The sequence below is a fragment of the Lucilia sericata genome, unplaced genomic scaffold (genome assembly GCF_015586225.1).
Source record: "Lucilia sericata isolate MDLA Ls3-8-SP2 unplaced genomic scaffold, ASM1558622v1 Contig000655F_arrow, whole genome shotgun sequence".
NCBI lineage: Eukaryota > Metazoa > Arthropoda > Insecta > Diptera > Calliphoridae > Lucilia > Lucilia sericata.
The window spans coordinates 229,067-249,574 of record NW_023994660.1 but is presented as its reverse complement, the minus strand read 5'-3'; the positions used below and the strand labels follow the sequence as shown (position 1 = coordinate 249,574).

The 20,508-nt window shown below is 34.4% G+C and overlaps 3 protein-coding genes across 6 annotated transcripts in view; 1 reads left to right on the top strand and 2 right to left on the bottom strand.

Moving 5' to 3' along the window:
* The first annotated feature begins 1,195 nt into the window (after positions 1–1,195).
* LOC119607074 (CAD protein) lies at positions 1,196–17,683 on the top strand. 2 transcript variants are annotated; one of them, XM_037960827.1, is made up of 8 exons: positions 1,196–1,353; positions 4,599–5,630; positions 5,687–8,688; positions 8,758–8,862; positions 14,722–14,861; positions 14,932–16,792; positions 16,862–17,245; positions 17,310–17,683. In XM_037960827.1, exons 2-8 carry the CDS (start codon positions 4,649–4,651, stop codon positions 17,508–17,510), a joined length of 6,675 nt encoding a protein of 2,224 aa, XP_037816755.1. In that variant the 5' UTR covers positions 1,196–1,353; positions 4,599–4,648; the 3' UTR covers positions 17,511–17,683. The 2 variants fall into 2 exon arrangements, with proteins under 2 accessions (XP_037816755.1, XP_037816756.1); XM_037960828.1 differs by having other exon boundaries at positions 1,210–1,353; positions 4,576–5,630.
* Positions 8,946–13,966, bottom strand: LOC119607075. Its single transcript, XM_037960829.1, has 4 exons — positions 12,837–13,966; positions 11,939–12,070; positions 10,121–11,873; positions 8,946–10,064 (listed from the first exon to the last, which is right to left on the bottom strand). The coding sequence occupies exons 1-4, from the start codon at positions 13,259–13,261 to the stop codon at positions 8,946–8,948; spliced, it is 3,429 nt and encodes a 1,142-aa protein (XP_037816757.1). The 5' UTR covers positions 13,262–13,966.
* LOC119607076 overlaps positions 17,627–20,508 on the bottom strand; it is a 19,737-nt gene continuing 16,855 nt past the window's right edge. For all 3 annotated transcript variants that reach the window (XM_037960832.1, XM_037960831.1, XM_037960833.1), the window contains exons 3-4: positions 18,248–18,377; positions 17,627–18,174 (exon numbers count right to left, since the gene is read on the bottom strand). In XM_037960832.1, coding sequence (XP_037816760.1) covers positions 17,859–18,174; positions 18,248–18,377 — 446 coding nt within the window. In that variant the 3' untranslated portion in view covers positions 17,627–17,858. The remainder of the gene's footprint in view (positions 18,175–18,247; positions 18,378–20,508) is intronic.

The following is a 20,508-nucleotide window of genomic DNA, read 5'->3' as shown; positions in this document are numbered from 1 at the left end:
TAGGTTATCATATGGTCGGCCATGCCCGACTATAAATTCTTACTTATTTATTGATATATTTGGCCGAAAGTCTTATCGAAGAAGAAATGGAGTCATTTGACATCTGTTAAGAATACCACGATGACCCTCTGTAGTAACCCCAATAACGCTGTTCAGTGACATGTATTATTATATAGTAAGTATAGTTTATAAATGATTCGAAAATTGTTTAAAAATATTTATTAAAACTATAATTTTGTTCAGTGTAGATGAAAGAGAGTTTAGAATTTATGCGTTTATGATGGGCGCTCATTTGGTTAATAAGAGAACTAATATTTTCAGTTGAATTTATGTTGAAATATATTAAGTTAATAAAGAGATTTATAAAATATAAACAAAATGCGCAAAAATAACCTAAAACTTCTAATTAGGTTTAAGAGTCTTGAAATGAGAAATGAAAAAATACAACAGAGATGAGCAAGTGACATCAAGTGATTTATGAAAAATTGTATCTAAAAGATGAAAGATGTTAATAGCATGTTTCCATGTGTGTCTATGATACAAAAATACGTTTGTTATATTATTTTGACAAATTAAGTAACATAGTATTTTCTATTTATTTGTAGTTTTATTTTTTATTAGTCTCCAACAAATGAAAACAAACAGCTGATTATGATAAACAATGTAATTCAGTTCGTTATTGGGAATGAGAGCGTGAATGACGAGTAACTGCTCCGTGTGAACGTGGTATAAACATTAACCCTTGTATTCATAATAGCTTATTTTCGGTTTATCAAGCACATTTCCCATATAAAATTCCTACCACAAACCATCAATAACTAATTAAGCGCTTATAAAAACGGGGACTAGTCTTATGTGTCTTATTTTCTGAGGTCCTAATCAAAACATCACTATAATTCCAAGCTAATATAATTTTGAAAAATGTTCTGTAGTATCCAGAACAAATTCATATAGAAACTATTATATTAAGTGACTCAAAACTAATCCCTCACCTTAACACACGCTAACATCACTGAAAACTCTTTGTCTCCACACACTCTCCAACTTTTCCCTCTAAGTAAATATTTACTCTCTTATTTACTATATATACTTCTGTTCCATGTCTCAGCGACGACGACAACCTTGTCTGGAAGTGAGTATCTGAGCGAGTGAGTGAGTAAAAGAAATCCACCAAAAAGATAGACCATTAAAATTTTCAACTTTAAGAATCAGTCGTTTAGTAGCGGCCAATTAATAAGGTTGCGTTTCGTTTCACGGTTTAACTAGGAAATTTTTAAAAAGCCACGTGGGTTTCATAAAACAATTTAAATTTTATTAATTATAGTGAAAATACAAACGAAATTATAATAAAAAGTGAGTTTTTAGCATAAGTTTATGAAATCAAACAAAATTCGTAAAGAAATTTTTCAAAATATTGACAATTTATGTGTTAAAATGTAAAATCACATGGCGTTATGTATTACATATATACATATATGTATGTGTTTAATTAATTTGTAAAAAATTTATTTAAATAAATAATATTTAATTTAACTAATTTTAAATGTTTTTAAATTATAACTAAATTTGTATGTATAATTTTATTGCTGAAACCCTTTAAGCGTTTAATAACTGGTTTTGCAAACGTGTAGGTTCAACTAAACATACGAGTGTGTCGGTCTCACATATGTTTTACAGTTTCCTTATGATTTTTTAATTAATTTACTTTTTCATTTGCAAATATTGTTTTGATACAAAGAAAAAATTAACCCAAAAAACAAACAAGTTTTCTATACAAACCATAAATTAAAAAAAATGCGTTTCAAATTCTTATCAAACCCTACACCACTACACAAAGAAAACTTTCGAATTTCGCACTTAGAATAATCAACAACTTCAAATACACCCGCGCTACCCCATAGGCCGATTCATTACATGTCAAAATTGTCATTTATTTGATTTATCTTTACAAATCTAATTATTCCCGATATGAATCTGTCTACTTTTGAATACACTTAATGAACTTAATTAATTTCTATAAAAGAAAAGTAAAAAAACGTGATTTAAATTTTAGTTTAACTTTGTTGTAATAAATAGATTTTTATAATACTGTTGTTGTTATTTATTTGTGCCTTCATTTAAATTTAACACTTTTTTTGTATTTTTTATTTAAAATATAAAAATTTTAAAGTGTCTGTATGTGTTTTTTGCGTATTTAGTATTTGTGAGATTGAATATTCGAGTTTTACCGGCATCTGTGTATCTCCGTCTCTATGCTTTTGTCTCATTTTCTATACAAGATTTTTTGAGCATGCCAGAGACAACAAACAAATTGAAAATGTACTCAATGTAAACAATACAACAGAAAAACGACCGCATTTGATAAGAAAAGATATGAAAGAAAACAAGTTCAAGAATACCAACGAGTTATTATTCGGTTGTCTTGTGATATTCGGTTTGCGTAAATGTATCTGCTTTATTCTAGTTAAAAGTTAAACGAAATTCGATAAATATAAAGAAAAAATTTAAGTGAAATTTTAACATTTGATATTATTGTAGTCTGGATTATTTGAGTGCTGTATTTCGACAATCGACTCCATGCTCTAGATCACCAGTGGTATGTTAAGTAATCAAAGGACTTTATTTTTTCATAGTATTTTTAGTGAAATTTAACAGAATTCCTTCAATGATTAAACAAAACAAAAAATTAAGTTATCAATAGTTTATTTATTGTTTATTAAACAATTTCCCATTCAAAGCTCCTATTACAAAACTTAATTGCTTTAATATAAACTTTTATCTATTCAAGAGTTTATGTTTAAAACTTCATAGAAGGATAACTGAGTAATTTCAATGAACAACTAATAAAGTGAATTTTAAATTACCCGGTATCTCTGGGGAGCAGTTTACAGATTACCCCTAGCCACCACATGACATGTGCTTGTCCTAGGAGGCCATTAATCGTCATTTTATATATTTAAAAGAGAAAGCTAGTGTAAAAGGGTCAATACATGTCCATGCACCTTTTCGCTTAAGTTTTGTTTCAAGTGTCCATTCTATAGATTACCTGGGTACAGTAAAGTTACGACTGTCTCTCCTGTAGCTAATAAAAGGGACACTTACTTCACTTCCAATTGGTTAGACGTTAGTGGAAATGATTGTCATTTTCATATGCTTTCACTCATTGTCGAACTGCTGTGAAGTTCAAGATTACTAATTCCAGTACTTCTGGCGGATAGTCCCAAATAACATATGGTTGTTCTAGGAAGAAGTTAATCGTTATTTCATAGATTACTAAGAGACAGTCAGAAAGTTACTCAAAAAGAATCAATAAATGGCAATGAACCTTTTCACTTAAGTGTTTTTAAGTGTCTACTGTCTAGATTACTTGGGAATAGTAACGATTATTGTCCCTCTCGAATTATTATAGACTCTATACTATAGAGACAATCAGGTGGTTAGACGTTTGTGGAAATGGTTGTCATTTTCGTATGATTTCACTCATTGTAGAACTGCTATAAAGTTCAAGATTACTAATTGCAGTAATTTTGGGGGACAGTCCCAAATAACATGTGGTTGTCCTAGGAAAAAGTTAATCGTTATTCCATTGATTACAAAGAGACAGTCTGAGAGCTGGTCCAAAAGAGTCAATAAGTGACAATGAAACTTTTCACTATAGTGTTGTTACGTGTTAACCCCCTAGATTACTTGGGGACAGTAACAATTGTATTTTCGCTCGTTTACATAGGCCAACAAGGTGGTTAGAGGTTAAAGGAAATGACAGTCATTTCAAATGCATTGAATATTTGTTGAACTGCTGGACAAGTTCAAGATAACTAATACTACACAATATTGACAATCGATCATACACTAGATTACCGGCTAAATGTGAAGTAATCAATATATTTCACTTTAGAAAGAACGTGGGAAAAATGGAGTAAATAAACCAAATAATGTAAGCGATGATCTCAGTGTAAGACCATTACGTTTCAAGAGCTACTGTTATTACTTAAATCTTATCCCTTAAACGATTAAACAAGAGTTTCAAAGTTTTAACATCTGCTTTACGTTTGATTTTTTATCATAAAATGATCTGTAAAGGATTTTTAAGAAATTTTCCGACATATGTTATCCATGCTAACAATCGGTATTTTACAAATATGAATGTTTAAAGTTGAAACACATTAAAACAAAATTTATGGATAAGTAGATAATGAAACTAAATTGAAAATCAAAAGCAAGTCAAAAAATATAATGATAGATATTGCCGCTAAACATTCCTTAAGAGTTCCTTTATCGATCATTAAGAATTAGGATACTTTGTATACACTGAGACAGCGATAAAGGGCGCAAATTATTTATTAACTAAAATCGTTAATAGGTTATTGCAAATTGAATTTTAAAATTACACTCGATTGTCTAAAAATTTAGTTCAATAATTCACTCATCTTTTTAATAGTTCCATGATTTAGGATTATATTAAAATTTTAAGGAGATTTTCGAGTCTTAAATTTCTTAAAAGTAAAAAAATAAATACCAAATATATTAAATTTTAAACTATGATATTTCCATTAGAATACAAATAATTAACTCCAGACTTTACTTCTTTCTCCTTGCAGTTCCATAACTTTAAATTATAAGCCCAACATATTTTTCAAAATCCAACAACATGTATTCTCCTAATTGTTATTTGGTACTTGAAGACTCGACCGTTTTAAGTGGTCAAGCCTTTGGTGCTAAGGCACCCGTTGACGGTGAGGTAGTATTCCAAACAGGTATGGTGGGTTATCCCGAATCCATGACAGATCGTTCGTATAGAGCTCAAATATTGGTATTAACTTATCCCTTGATTGGTAACTATGGTATACCCGATATGGAGGAAAAAGATGAACATGGTTTACCTAAACATTTGGAATGGCTAGAGGGTATATCCATAGCCGCCTTAGTGGTGGGTGAAAATTGTGAAACACCCTCTCACTGGCGTGCCAAGGAAACCCTATCACAATGGATGGAAAAACACAATGTTCCCGGTATTAGTGGCATAGATACCAGAGCTTTGACCAAGAAGATACGTGAAAATGGTGCCATTTTGGGTCGTATTGTTTATGAGTATCCAGAAAATGTGGAATCATTAAAATTCTCCGATCCCAATCAGCGTAATTTGGTGGCTGAGTGTTCAGTTAAGAAACCCATGGTTTTCAATGAGACTGGAACACCACGCATCTGTGCTATTGATTGTGGTTTGAAATTGAATCAAATTAAATGTTTTATTTCCCGTGGAGCTCGTGTTGAACTGGTGCCCTGGAATTGGGAGTTAGATGAATCTACCTTTGATGGTCTGTTTATTTCCAACGGTCCTGGTGATCCAGTTGTTTGCAAGGATACCGTTACTCAAATACAAAAAGTGTTAAAATCTGGCAAGAAACCAGTTTTTGGCATATGTTTGGGTCATCAATTGTTGTCCACCGCCATTGGCTGCAAAACCTACAAAATGAAATACGGTAACAGAGGTCACAATTTGCCCTGTATACATCATGGTACTGGACGTTGTTATATGACTTCTCAAAATCACGGTTTTGCTGTAGATACCGAAACTTTACCTATGGAATGGGAACCTTTGTTCACTAATGCCAACGATAGCACCAATGAAGGTAATTTAACAGACAACATTTATTAGAAAAACTTTACTAAATCTTTACTTTTTTAGGTATAATTCACAAACAGAAACCCTATTTCTCGGTACAATTCCATCCTGAACATACTGCCGGTCCCGAAGATCTTGAATTACTTTTCGATGTCTTCTTAAGTGCTGTGAAAAATCAATCGTCTCAGGGCGCCTCTACCATTAGTTTACGCCAACAATTAATCAATCGTTTGATGTACACTCCCACTCCCGAATCCTTATTGGAAAAGCGTCCTCGCAAGGTTTTAATTTTGGGTTCTGGTGGTTTATCTATTGGCCAGGCTGGTGAATTTGATTACTCCGGTTCTCAGGCCATTAAAGCCATGAAAGAAGAGAAAATTCAAACAGTTTTGATTAATCCCAATATTGCCACTGTACAAACATCTAAAGGCTTGGCTGACAAGTGTTACTTTTTGCCTTTGACTCCCGAATATGTGGAACAAGTTATTAAGGCCGAAAGACCTAATGGTGTACTTCTGACTTTTGGTGGTCAAACCGCTTTGAACTGTGGTGTGGAGTTAGAAAAGTCTGGAGTATTTGCCAAATACAATGTCAAGATTTTGGGTACTCCCATCAAATCCATTATAGAGACTGAGGATCGTAAAATTTTCGCAGAACGTGTTAATGAGATTGGCGAACAAGTGGCTCCTTCTGAGGCCGTTTATTCCGTAGAAGAAGCTTTAAATGCTGCCAAGCGCATTGGCTATCCTGTAATGGCTAGAGCTGCCTTTTCATTGGGCGGTTTGGGCTCCGGTTTTGCTGACAATGAAGAGGAATTGGAAACTTTGGCCCGTCATGCTTTGGCCCATTCCAGTCAATTGATTATTGACAAATCTTTGAAGGGCTGGAAAGAAGTTGAGTATGAAGTAGTAAGAGATGCTTTCGACAACTGTATTACCGTTTGTAACATGGAAAATTTGGATCCTTTGGGCATTCATACTGGTGAAAGTATTGTGGTGGCTCCTTCCCAAACTCTCAACAATCGTGAATACAATATGTTGAGAAGTACCGCCTTGAAAGTTATTCGCCATTTTGGTGTAGTGGGTGAATGTAACATTCAGTATGCCTTAAATCCTTATTCCGAGGAATACTATATCATAGAAGTTAATGCCCGTCTCTCGAGAAGTTCCGCTTTGGCTAGTAAGGCCACCGGTTATCCTTTGGCTTATGTTGCTGCCAAACTTTCCTTGGGAGTGCCTTTACCCAGCATTAAGAATTCTGTTACTGGCGTAACTACCGCTTGCTTTGAGCCCTCTTTGGATTACTGTGTGGTAAAAATTCCACGTTGGGATTTGTCCAAGTTTGTAAGAGTCAGCAAAAATATTGGCAGTTCTATGAAGAGTGTAGGCGAAGTCATGTCCATTGGTCGCAACTTTGAAGAAGCATTCCAAAAGGCTTTACGTATGGTTGATAATTCTGTAAATGGTTTCGACCCTTACTTGCAAGAAGTTAAGAAAGATGAATTGACTGAACCCACCGATAAAAGACCATTTGTTTTGGCCGCTGCCTTAAAAGCAAATTATTCCATAGATGAGCTACATTCTTTAACTAAAATCGATAAATGGTTCTTAAACAAAATGAAGAATATCATTGAATTCTATAATCAATTGGAAGTTTCGGGTTCTACATTGACCGCTGAACAGTTATTACATGCCAAGCGTATAGGTTTCTCCGATAAGCAAATTGGCCAGGCTGCTAAAATTACAGAGTTGGCTGTGCGTACATTGAGAAAGGAAATGGGTATTATACCCTTCGTTAAGCAAATCGATACCGTGGCTGGTGAATGGCCTGCTGCTACCAATTACTTGTATTTAACCTATAATGCTACGGAAAATGATATAGATTTCCCTGGTGGCTATACCATAGTAGTGGGATCAGGTGTCTATCGCATTGGTTCCTCTGTAGAGTTCGATTGGTGTGCTGTAGGCTGCTTGAGAGAGTTGAGAAATCTGGGTAAACCCACCATTATGATCAATTACAATCCCGAAACCGTATCCACTGATTACGATATGTGTGATCGTTTGTACTTTGAGGAAATTTCCTTTGAAGTTGTTATGGATATTTATGAACTGGAACATTCCGAAGGTATTATCCTATCTATGGGTGGTCAATTACCCAACAACATAGCCATGGATTTGCACAGACAACAAGCCAAGGTTTTAGGTACTTCACCTGAATCCATCGATTCTGCTGAAAATCGTTTCAAGTTCTCACGTATGTTGGATCGTAAGGGTATTTTACAACCTAGATGGAAGGAATTGACCAATCACGAATCGGCTATAGCTTTCTGCGAGGAGGTAGGTTTCCCTTGTTTGGTAAGACCTTCTTATGTTTTATCGGGAGCTGCCATGAATGTAGCCTATTCCAATCAAGACTTGTTGACTTATCTTAATGCTGCTTCTCAAGTCAGTAAAGAGCATCCAGTGGTTATTTCCAAATTCTTAACGGAAGCCAAGGAAATCGATGTAGACGCTGTAGCGGCCGATGGTGAGATATTATGTATGGCTGTATCGGAGCATGTAGAGAATGCTGGTGTTCATTCTGGTGATGCTACCTTGGTAACACCACCCCAGGATTTAAATGCAGAAACCTTGGAAAATATCAAACGCATAACCCGTGATTTGGCTGCTTTACTGGATGTTACCGGTCCCTTCAACATGCAAATTATTGCCAAGAACAATGAACTTAAAGTTATCGAGTGCAATGTGCGTGTTTCCAGATCTTTCCCCTTCGTATCGAAGACCTTGAATCATGATTTTGTAGCCACTGCCACCAGAGCCATTATGGGTTTGCCAGTAGAACCTGTCGATGTCTTACATGGTGTTGGCAAAGTTGGTGTTAAGGTGCCACAATTCAGTTTCTCACGTCTGGCTGGTGCCGATGTTCAATTGGGCGTTGAAATGGCCTCAACTGGTGAGGTAGCCTGTTTCGGTGACAATCGTTATGAAGCCTATTTGAAGGGTATGATGTCAACAGGTTTCCAAATTCCTAAGAAAGGTATTCTACTCTCGATTGGTAGTTTCAAGGTAAATTTTGTTTTTTATTTATAAATTATATAAGAAATTCTTAAAATGTTTAAAATTTTTCTCTTTTAGCACAAAATGGAACTTTTACCCTCTATTAGAGACTTGGCTAAAATGGGTTACAAACTTTATGCCTCCATGGGTACTGGTGACTTTTATGCAGAACATGGTGTGGATGTGAGTAAAACAACTTTTTTAACTGAATTATATTTATTTTTATTATAATACAAATTTGCGATTAAATTACTAAAATTGAGAATCTAAGTATCGGAGGACTGATTGAAAACTCCCTTAAGCTGTAAAGTTTTACGTTTTAGCATTTCACGTATATGAGCCTTTTTCTCTTCGGCCGTCATATTATTAAGGAAATTATTAGTATTTTGAGAAATGTTTTGGAATATTTCCGTATTCCCTATGGGAGAAGACTTTATAAAGTCAGAGGAACTTTTTAGTTTATTACGGAGATAGGAAGGTATTAATGACTGTTTATCGGTGAGAGTTAATTTTTCTTCTTCTTCATTTAAGTCCTCAATGTCATCTTGATCATCCTCATTTTCAGAGTTATCATTTTCGATTTCTTTAGATTCATTCTTAGATCTTAAAATACTAACTGGACTGTAGCCTTGTGGCTTTTGTATGGGATTTTGGTCACCTTGATGTACCGTTATAACTTTATCCCTAAACTTGATGGATTTTCTAGGTTCTGGAGATTTGACAGGACTGATTTTTTCTGGTAGACTTGTTGCTTTGTGGGAGTTTTTTAAACAAGTTTTGATTTCAGCGTCCCCTACCGGCATTGAATGTAAGGGATTTGTATCTCCAGGTTGCACCTCCACAACCACATTGCGAAATTTAATAGATTTTCTAGGTTCCGGAGATCGTTCGGGAGAAGTAGGTTCACTTCTTTCCAACACCTCTTCCATATGAAATTTCAAACATTTCTTAGGATCTGGTGTTGCTGTTGCCAACTTATCCTGCGGTATCATTTCCTCATATACATTAAAAGAATTTGTTTCTATAGTTTGTGGTACTTCTGGCAACACTGGTTCCATGCTAATTCTCCTAGGCAATGAAGGAGGACCAATGGAAAAGTCTTCTTTATCATAAATAATTTGCAATTCTTCATCGAGATTGTGTATAGAGGCCAAATATTCCTTGGCTCCTATATCACAGCCATAGTTATGATAACATTTACAAAGACGACGTGCCTGAGATAAATATGTTTTGGCCATTACCACCGACTGAAATTGTATAGCTTTAGCGGCCATTTCTAATAGATGGTCAAGTATAATTTCTAATATATTGGTGCGCCTAAGATTTTCCACTCCTTGATTGAGTTGCCTGGTATTAGAGGATTTAAAGTTGCGCTTGAAAAAGAACTGTAAAAGAATTAAAACTAAATATGTAATCCTAAATTGAATTAATTTATTATTACCTCTACATCTATGGACTCCACTGAACGTCTTTTGGCCTGCATTTCCTGTTTTTTCATTTCTATATTGTGTCTTAATAAATGTGTTTTACGCCTCAATTTTCCATTTGTTCGAACATGATGCTGTTTTAGACCTACCAAACCTTTGGCTCCCTCATCGGGCATTAAACATGATTCATTTTCATCCTCTTGAGCCAAATCAATTAAAGAACGAGCATTTTTGGCCAACATTTTCAACTTAACCATGTCATTTTCCACAAGATTCTCATACAGCTTTTTAAAATTTAGTTTAGGTATGAAATCGTCGGTAAATTCTAAATTACGAAAAGCTATCATAAGATGCATAACCGGATTGGCGGTAATATCCGCCAATATAGTGTATAAAGAATTTAGGGAATATTCGGGTATACTTTCGAAAAGATTGCGCTCTCGGATGAAATAATCACTTAGTTGTTTTTCTTTAACTCTCTGCTTGAAAGAGTTAAGAAAACGTAACAGCACTTCACCGAGGAACTCTTCGGGCCAGGCAGTGTAGTCTCTCTCACACTCCCAAAATAAATGCATGCGCAAGTGATCTAAAGCGAACATAAGCGATTTGTTTTTCTCTATAGGTTCCACAAAACTTTTAATTAAAGCTTTACTTATCATATAGACTTTAACTTGGGCATTAGTCAAGTGTTGTTCCAGATAACGCTCGGCCTTGGGAAACACTATACGCCATTCGATATCCCTAAAAGGATTACGTTTCTTTTTGGGTGCATAGCCCATGGGTATGACATGAAAACCAAAAGTTTCTATGCGTTTAATCATGGCTCTGGTGGGCCATTGTATTTGTTGGCCCGTTTGGGGATTAGTGGAAATGGGACGATCTCTTAGACGAAACTCAAAGGCACATTTGGGCCAGTCGGAAACATTTTGGGCGGCATATATAGCTGGTATTAGTTCATATTTGCTGGTGTATATGGAAGTGCCGCGATAAGTGGACTCATTTAATTCCAGCTCTGAAATATTTAATTTTTCAGCCAATTTTTTGCGCACCAATTCACCAAAATATTTCATAAATTCTCGAGAATTTAAATAATTTTGAGCCAATAGCTTGCGCCGCTTTTCCAATTCAATTCTATATAGTTTAATGGCCTGCAAAGTGTCATAATCTCTGTAATCCTCTACTATCTCACAAGCATCACTGTTTTCATATTCACTATCACTATCCTCCTCATCATCGGTAAATTCTTCTTCCTGCAAAGGTTGTACAAAATTACCCAACGATGATATACACGATTCAGGCAAAACTTTGGCATCTATTCTATGCTGTTCCCGGGCATTGGACATTTTAAGTTCTCTTAGAGGATGTTGAGTATTTAAGTGTGATATGAAGGCATAATCATAGTCTTCTTCTTTATCATTATCGTATGAATTTAAAACTGTTTTACTGCTGTAAGGACTGGTGGTGCCATAACCCGAACTGCCCTCACTATAGATATCCTCAAAGTCTCCTGTTATTGCCTTCGCCTGCTTAGGATCCTCACGTAATTTCAAGCGTACATAACCTTTCCATTTAATATTGCTGAGCATTTGTATATAGTCCTCTTTACAGGGTGTAGTCTCACGAAAATCCAATTCCATATCCACTTTACAGAGAGGAGATATGGAATCATAATTGGCATCATTGGGTCGGGCTATGTCGATATTTTCAAAAACTACATACATGGTCTGAGGCTGTAGTAATTGGACATTGTTTTTATCGGGACCATGACTGAGGAAAGTTTTTGGAAAATAAAATTTAGTTTAATTTTGCGTTATAAAATTCTCTCAACTTACCAGGGCTTGTAGTTGACCCATTTTGCTATGGCCATATCTAATGGGTTTGTTAGCAGTATCGAATGTTCTTCTAAATTTTGATTGAGTTGTTTTTCTTTGTTTAATTTTTCATCGGCAATTGCAGAGAGTTCACTGTAATTTGAAGAGTCATTTATTTAGAAAGATAATTGAGGAAACAGAAAAGTGTTTTTTTTAATATCAAAATTCCTGGTAATTGATCGTTTGGTAAAATCTTTTTATTTAATAAATTTGTATAACAAAATAGCATGAATAAAATAGACAATGTTTAAATTCGTAATGTTCTTTAATAACCAAGGAAAAAGTCACGTGACTAGTTCTATGAAAGTTTCATGCTAAGTTAAGTTGGAGAAAAGATTTAATATTTTTATGTCCGACTTAACAAATGTCTTATTAGTTATACATTAATTAGCCACTTAAAAAGTCAAGAAACGTGTGAATTCTCATTTGTACCACTTAATTATCTTAACTGATTGCTTTGAAACAATTTAATTCCATTTAGTATTTTTTTTTTTGAAAACCTATAAAAAACGATATAATTATGTTATCACTTGTAAATGAGTAATACAAGTAATTTCAAAAAAATTTCACTTGTTTTAATAGCAACACTTGAAAAATTGAAGCACTATAAAGAGAAGACAACACTTTGTTTTAGAACAGAGAACTGATGAAATCCCCACAAAATTAAAGATAAAAAAATTGGTTCTTTTTATTACTATCAAACAAACGATAGAAACAGTAGTTGAGGGAACTATTTGCTAGGAACATAAGTGCTAAACAAATATCCGCCTTCCAAAATGTAAGGTTTTTCCTGTTTACTAGAAAACTTGTGGAAAAAATCGCATATATTTAAATGTTATTAATTTTGAACTAAACACACCTTTCATAGTTTTTGAAAAACTGTATGGACAAGGCCATTTGATTTAAAATAAATTCACATAAATCCTCATTCAATAGTTTTTGTATTTTCGTTTCCAATTGACGATTTAAATCCTCACGACGAAAATCATAACGCATGGTGTGATAATTAAAATTCGATTGATTGATTTCCGTCGCGTCCGCACTACCACGCTGACGTATTGTGGCTGCTAATGCTGCAAGCTGATCTTGTGTTTGTTCATTTGAGGCACGACGTTTATGTTTAGTTTTGCCCAGCTTTTTTGCTTGTTTCTTTTGCAAACGAGCAATTTGTTTTTTCTCTTTCTCCTGCTGCTGGCGGGTACGTTCTCTTTGCGACTCTTTATATTGTATTTCCTGTAAAGGATTATTAGGTTTCTGTAAAGGTTTTGAACTAGAACGACCCATTTGTTTTAATAATTTGGGGATTTTTTTTAGTTATAGTTCCGCTTATTTTTTGTTCGCTTTACTACCGAGATCTTCATCAATTAAGTGACAATTAAAAACTAAAAAAAGAAATTGATCATTACTATTTGATTGTTATCATTAATGTTGTTGTGCAAGATGTGTGTTTGTTTGAAAAAAGGTATTTTTATTATTTTATATGTTTCTTATCAATAAATATTTGTTTTTATAATATATTTAATAACAAATATGTTATTGATTGCCTGTTCTTGGTGGTGATTTCTTTATATATTTTATTTTATCTTATTTTACCATTTAGTGGTATACTTTTTTCCTCTATATGGAGACTCATGTCTGCAAATGATGTTCTTTTTTCCTTGTAAGTTTGTGTATAATTATCGATACAATTAAGTTGTGGGCATAAATATATTATAACTTAAATAAGAATAAGTTACTTCTTGATATCTTGAATACGTTATTTCACGATCTTGTGGTTGTATTTCAAGATAGTCCTTCGGATCGATAATGCTTTGATAGCAGTACCATATCCAGTCTCTATTTACTTCCTGCTTTAGAAAATCACTATGTTGATATCGAAACAAAATCAACTTTTCAAAGTTCTACAAGGCCAGGTCCACATATATACTTTTTTATCATAGTTATTGTGACTCAACCAGTAATGCCACTCTTAAAGAACTCATACATACATACCCGCACCCTTCTCTCCTATTACTCACAGTCTTTTGGGACGTCACATCTTGTCGGTGAATATGTTCACCAAAGAGTAACTTAATGACATTTTATTTTTTTTTTTGCCGCTACCTGCTAACAACTTTAAATTTAAAGCTAAACAAATTCAGAATGCTATTCATTTGCTCATCTCTGTGTCATTGAAAATATGTCGTTTTAATGATTACAAGTTAATTGAACTTGGAATATATGGAAACTAATATTTACTCGTGTTCTTCTTTAATTGTAAATATTTGCAAAAACCTATCACTGCTAAAGATGGTTACAAATCCTTAATCTTATCTCGGCAGAAGAACAAAATTCTCAGAAATCATATCAAATGGGAACAACACTTTTAAAAAGCTATTTAAACAATGAAATCAATTTAATACTAAATGGAACAATCTCCGCACAATGTCCTTTAAATGGGACTTTAGTATGAACCTTATAGTATCGAATTTGATCTATTTCGTAAACGATTAGAGTCATGCATAATCTATCAGAAATGTTGAATTCATTCCTAGTTCCTCTTATGCAAAAGATGCGGAGTTTATAGGATTTCAAATAAAACCATTTTTCAATAAAGCAAAGTATTGAACCGCAACCTGAATATCTAACCTTCAAATAGGACTCCGATCATTGTTAATTTTTAAACCGTTATTTTTAAACGTAATTTAGACCAAAATATTTTAAACATTTTTTTACATTATTAAATAATTTCTTGCAAATTTCAGGTCGAATGTGTACAATGGACTTTCGATAAGAATATGCCCGAAGATTTGAGTGGTGAATTGAGACATTTAGCTGAGTTTTTGGCCACCAAACAATTTGACATGGTTATCAATTTACCCATGAGAGGTGGTGGTGCTAGAAGGTAAATAATTGCTATTTTTATATGAAACAAAACTGAACATTAATTAATTTCCCTCCCTTTACTTTTCTAGAGTTTCCTCCTTCATGACCCATGGTTATCGCACCAGACGTTTAGCGGTTGACTATTCCATTCCTTTGGTTACTGATGTTAAATGTACCAAATTGTTGGTGGAATCTATGCGTGTGACAGGACGCAAACCAGCCATGAAAACTCATACCGATTGCATGACTTCCAGACGCATGGTCACCTTGCCCGGTTTCATTGATGTTCATGTACATTTACGTGAACCCGGAGCCACACACAAAGAAGATTTCGCCAGTGGTACTGCTGCTGCCTTGGCTGGAGGTGTTACCATGGTGTGTGCCATGCCCAACACTAACCCCTCTATCATAGATAGAACCTCGTTTACTCTATTCCAAGAATTGGCCAAGGCTGGCTCACGTTGTGATTATGCCTTGTATGTGGGTGCTTCCGATACCAATTGGCAACATATTCATGAATTGGCTGCCCAAGCAGCGGGTTTGAAAATGTACTTAAATGATACATTCAGTAATTTGAAAATGACTGATATGACGGTGTGGGAGAAACACATGCAAAACTGGCCCAAACGTGCCCCCATTGTGTGTCATGCTGAAAGACAAACTATGGGTGCTGTTATCTTAATGGCCCAACTTATGGATCGTGCTGTACATATATGTCACTTGGCCCGCAAAGAGGAAATTATGATTGTTAAAGCTGCCAAGGAGAAGGGTATGCGTGTAACCTGTGAAGTTTGTCCCCACCATCTGTTCTTGTCTACTAAGGACGTAGACTCCATTGGAGCAGGTAGAGCTGAAGTTAGACCTGTTCTTTGCTCACCTGAAGATCAAAAGGCATTGTGGGATAATATTGATTGCATTGATGTATTTGCCACAGATCATGCTCCCCACACTTGGGAAGAAAAGAATTCCGAAAAGCCACCACCAGGCTTCCCTGGCATTGAGACTATTTTGCCTTTACTATTGCAAGCAGTCGATGATGGTCGTTTGTCTTTGGAAGATATTAAAAATAAATTCTATCGCAATCCCAAGAAAATATTCAGTCTTCCCGATCAACCCAATACTTATGTTGAGGTTGATTTGGATGAAGAATGGGTTATTAGCAAAGAATTCATGCATTCCAAGTCTAAGTGGACTCCATTTGAGGGTACTAAGGTTAAGGGTAAGGTACATCGTGTAGTCTTGCGCGGTGAAGTGGCCTACATAGATGGAGAAGTGTTGGTACAGCCAGGTTTTGGTCAAAATGTACGCAGTCACTATAATCTTAAATCCCTGTTGCAACAATCTATGGAATCATTGGAAATTAAGACTTCCATCGATAATTTGGATCGTAGTACCGATTTTGTTTCCGATTCCCAAGCTAATGAAGCTTTTGCCAGATTGTTGTCGGAAACACCCTCAAAAACCAATGTACACTTCTCAGGAGATCCCAACTTTTTGCGTCCTATTTCCCCCTCACCACGCATACGTTGTGACTCGGCCAGTAATGCCACACTTAAGGAACTCATACAGAAGACCACTGCCACCGCACCCATCTCTCCCGTTACTCACAGTCTTTTGGGACGTCACATCTTGTCGGTGGATATGTTCACCAAGGAGCAACTTAATGACATTTTCAATTTGGCTCAATTGCTTAAGAGTCGTGTAGTTAAAGATCGTCCTGTGGATGATTTATTAAAGGGCAAAATCATGGCTTCCGTATTTTATGAAGTTAGTACCAGAACATCTTGCAGTTTCGCCGCAGCTATGCAAAGATTGGGTGGCCGTGTCATTTATATGGATGAAACTAGTTCTTCGGTGAAGAAGGGTGAAACTTTAGAGGATAGTATATCAGTAATGGCTGGTTATTCGGATGTGGTAGTTTTAAGACATCCACAACCTGGTGCAGTAGGTGTAAGTATACAAATAATAAAAGGGAGCAAAGTCGTTTCAGTTTCTAAGTTTTACTTATCTTAATTATAGCGCGCTGCTCAACATTCTCGCAAACCTTTGATTAATGCCGGCGATGGTGTGGGTGAACATCCCAGTCAAGCTTTGCTTGATATCTTCACCATACGTGAAGAAATCGGTACCGTCAATGGTCTTACCATTACCATGGTGGGTGATTTGAAACATGGCCGTACTGTGCATTCTTTAGCCCGTCTCCTGACCCTCTACAATGTGACCATACAGTATGTCAGTCCCGATAACTTAGGCATGCCAGATCACATTGTACGTTATGTCAACTCTAAGGGTATTAGTCAAAAGGTCATGCAAAGTTTAGAAGAGGCTCTACCCACCACCGATGTTTTGTACATGACACGCATACAAAAGGAAAGATTCGCCAGCGAGGAAGAATATGAAATGGTAGATACTTGAAACTGGGTTTTTAAAAGTAATGTAACTAATGTTGCCCTTGTTTTCCTTACAGTGTTGCGGTAAATTTATTGTCACCCCCAAACTCATGACCCTGGCTAGTCGTCGTACCATTGTTATGCATCCTTTGCCACGTGTATTTGAAATTAGCAAAGATTTCGATTCAGATCCCAGAGCAGCCTATTTCCGTCAAGCCGAATACGGGATGTATGTACGCATGGCTTTGTTAGCCATGGTAGTGGGTTGTCGCACTTGATGTGTTACGGATTACAAGGATATTGTTGATTTACTTTAGAAGGCATTTCTACTATATATATATTTTTTACATAAGTTATATTCTTTTTTTATATATACATATACTATTTTACAATATCATTTATAATTAAAACTATTAATAAAATTAACAAAGTTTAAAAGCTTAAAAAATACATCAAATTATTGTTTGTTGCTTATTGTTAGTTCAGAAAATTGTATTTATTCTAATACGAAAAAATTAGAGATTTCAACATCGTGCTACCAATAGATGCTTTTATCGCCCAAAATTCCGTTCAGTCTTCTCGTTTACATTTCACTTTATCTAATTTACGATTGCGTGATTTGTTGCTTAATAACGTTCTATTTGTATGGAAGTTTCTCTTTGCATTTCCATTTCATCTTGCCAATGGGTCTTCTTCTTTTGTTTAGGCCGCTCCAATTCCAATTCACTGCTCTCAAAGGCTTTATTTAAATTGCTGTGCAAATTGCCCTTGTTGCTGTTGCGACAGCCCAAATTTTCCTGCCTGCCACATATTACAGAGATGGATCTGCCCTGCAATTGCTTTGGATTGTAGATATCAACTGTGGAAGAGCATTTACTTTGATTTTCTCCAGCTGGGCCTGCAGTGGAGCCGGTTTCCGAACATTTATCACATTCATGTTTGCTGATGAAAAGAAATGTAAATTTTTATTATTATTTTAATATTCGGGTAGAGCTTTTTAAAGTTTAATTCATACCTTTTCGATTTTTTACAAGCCACCAGGAATATTAACACCGTTAGTATGACCATAGCTGCCAAAAGACCAGATAGTCCAGCTATCATGGTCATCATTTCATGTGGTTCGCCATCTGATGTTACCTTAGTTACTGTAAAGAAAGATTAAGAGTTTTTTTTAATTAAATATCTATTTATGTAATAAAAAATAATAGTTTTCATTTCAACTTTTCCAACTGTTATCTCTGAAATTTTCTTAAACTACTTTTACCGTTTTACTTTAATCTATTATATAGCCCCGACTATAATTTTAACTTTAAGTTCGACCCTAGCTTTAACTTTAGCCTTCTTGACCGTCTTGACATTATCCTTGACCATATAGTCCAAAGTCTATATATATTATAGTTTCGGCCAGTCTTAACTACTTATAATCTGGACTATAACAGTTTATGTTCTTGTGTATATTTTAGTCCCTATACTCTAGTCCATATCCTTGACTATAATCTAGTCTGGACTTAGTTATTGACTATAGTTTAATCTATAACCAGGTCTAAAGTCTTGGCTAGTCTTGTCTATAGTATGGATCGATAGCTTAGTTTAGTCTCCATATTTTTGGCTATTCCCTTTATTATAATCTAGTCTATGTCTACTAAATATTCTTGACTAGTCTACAGTCTTGACAAATAGCCTACTCTTTAGACTTGACTATATTTTTGACTCTATATATTCTTGTGTTTAATCTAGTTCATAGACTTGTCTAGTCTATAGTTTTGGCTGCAGTATTGTCTGTAGTCTAGTTTTGACAGATAAGATTACATTATTTTATTTAAATTATCCCCTCAAAAAAACAGGAAGTATGTCTAATACTTTAAACATTTCCCAGAAAAAATTAAAATGTTTACACACGTACATAATAAAAGTACGTACAAATTTGAAATTTATTTAAATGTCCGTTATTGCGGTTGGGTTTTTTCTTCAATAAATTTTGACATTATTTGTAAACAATGCATTTAACAATTTCAAAACCCACATCACATATTCACACCTAAAATTATATTAAAGTTGTTTTGGCAACATCAACCAACAACAAAAAAACCTGAGTTGAACAAGTGTCAAGTTGAAGTTCAAAATCACTTTCAAATTAAAGCGAAAAAAAAAAAAAAATAAATAAAAACATTTGTATTGACAATTAGTAGTTGTCAATGAACGCATTTTTAAAATTAAATAAAAAACAAAATAATTTTGCTTGTATCATTTACAAAGGAATAATTACGCATTATTAAGAAGAACAACAACAAATTGTAAATATTTCAATATTAAGGTGTTTTTTGACGAAAATGTGTAGTTAATTAATTTTTTTTTTTATATAATTTATGATTTTATAATTAACAATTACAATTGCTAATATTTTTGTGTGCTCTACTTTAGAGTCAGACAGACTTTTCGAGAGACAGACTCTTCGAATTGAAGTAATTTACAGAATAATTAATTTGGGGAATTTTTGTTCAACCTTGCTAAAGCGGTTTTCTAAAAATTAAATCATGTTTTGAAAATAAAAGTATAAACCCAAATAAAACGGGTTAAAATATTTACAAGAAAACTCATAAGTCGTTGTCAAATGGGGGAAATACATTTTTCCTTTAATGAGCAAATTGTGTTCAATCAATTGGCACAGATTTTCAGCGTAAAAGACAACCAAAAATACTTAAAAAAAAACATTTAAACAGTTCATATTATACAACAAATCACTAATGAGTTAAACAATTAGGAGTTGTTTGTCATATTAGTAATGTTTAAAACATTTAAAACGAAAAAATGTTAAATGTCTTCAGGTTTAAATTTAAATAATTGTTGTTTTATTTCCTGCAAACTTAGATTCTATTTGACTATAACACTGGGCTATGGACTTGACTACAGATTAGACTATACTTAGACTTCACTACAAATTATGCATTCTATAGACCAGACTATAGACTAGACTATAGACGTGACAATAGACTAATTTGTAGACTAAACTATAGACTAGACTATGACTTCTCTATTAACTAGACTACTACACTATAGACTAGACTATAGACTAGACTATAGACTAGACTATAGACTAGACTATAGACTAGACTATAGACTAGACTATAGACTAGACTATAGACTAGACTAGACTATAGACTAGACTATAGACTAGACTATAGACTAGACTATAGACTAGACAATAGACTAGACTATAGACTAGACTATAGACTAGACTATAGACTAGACTATAGACTAGACTATAGACTAGCTAGA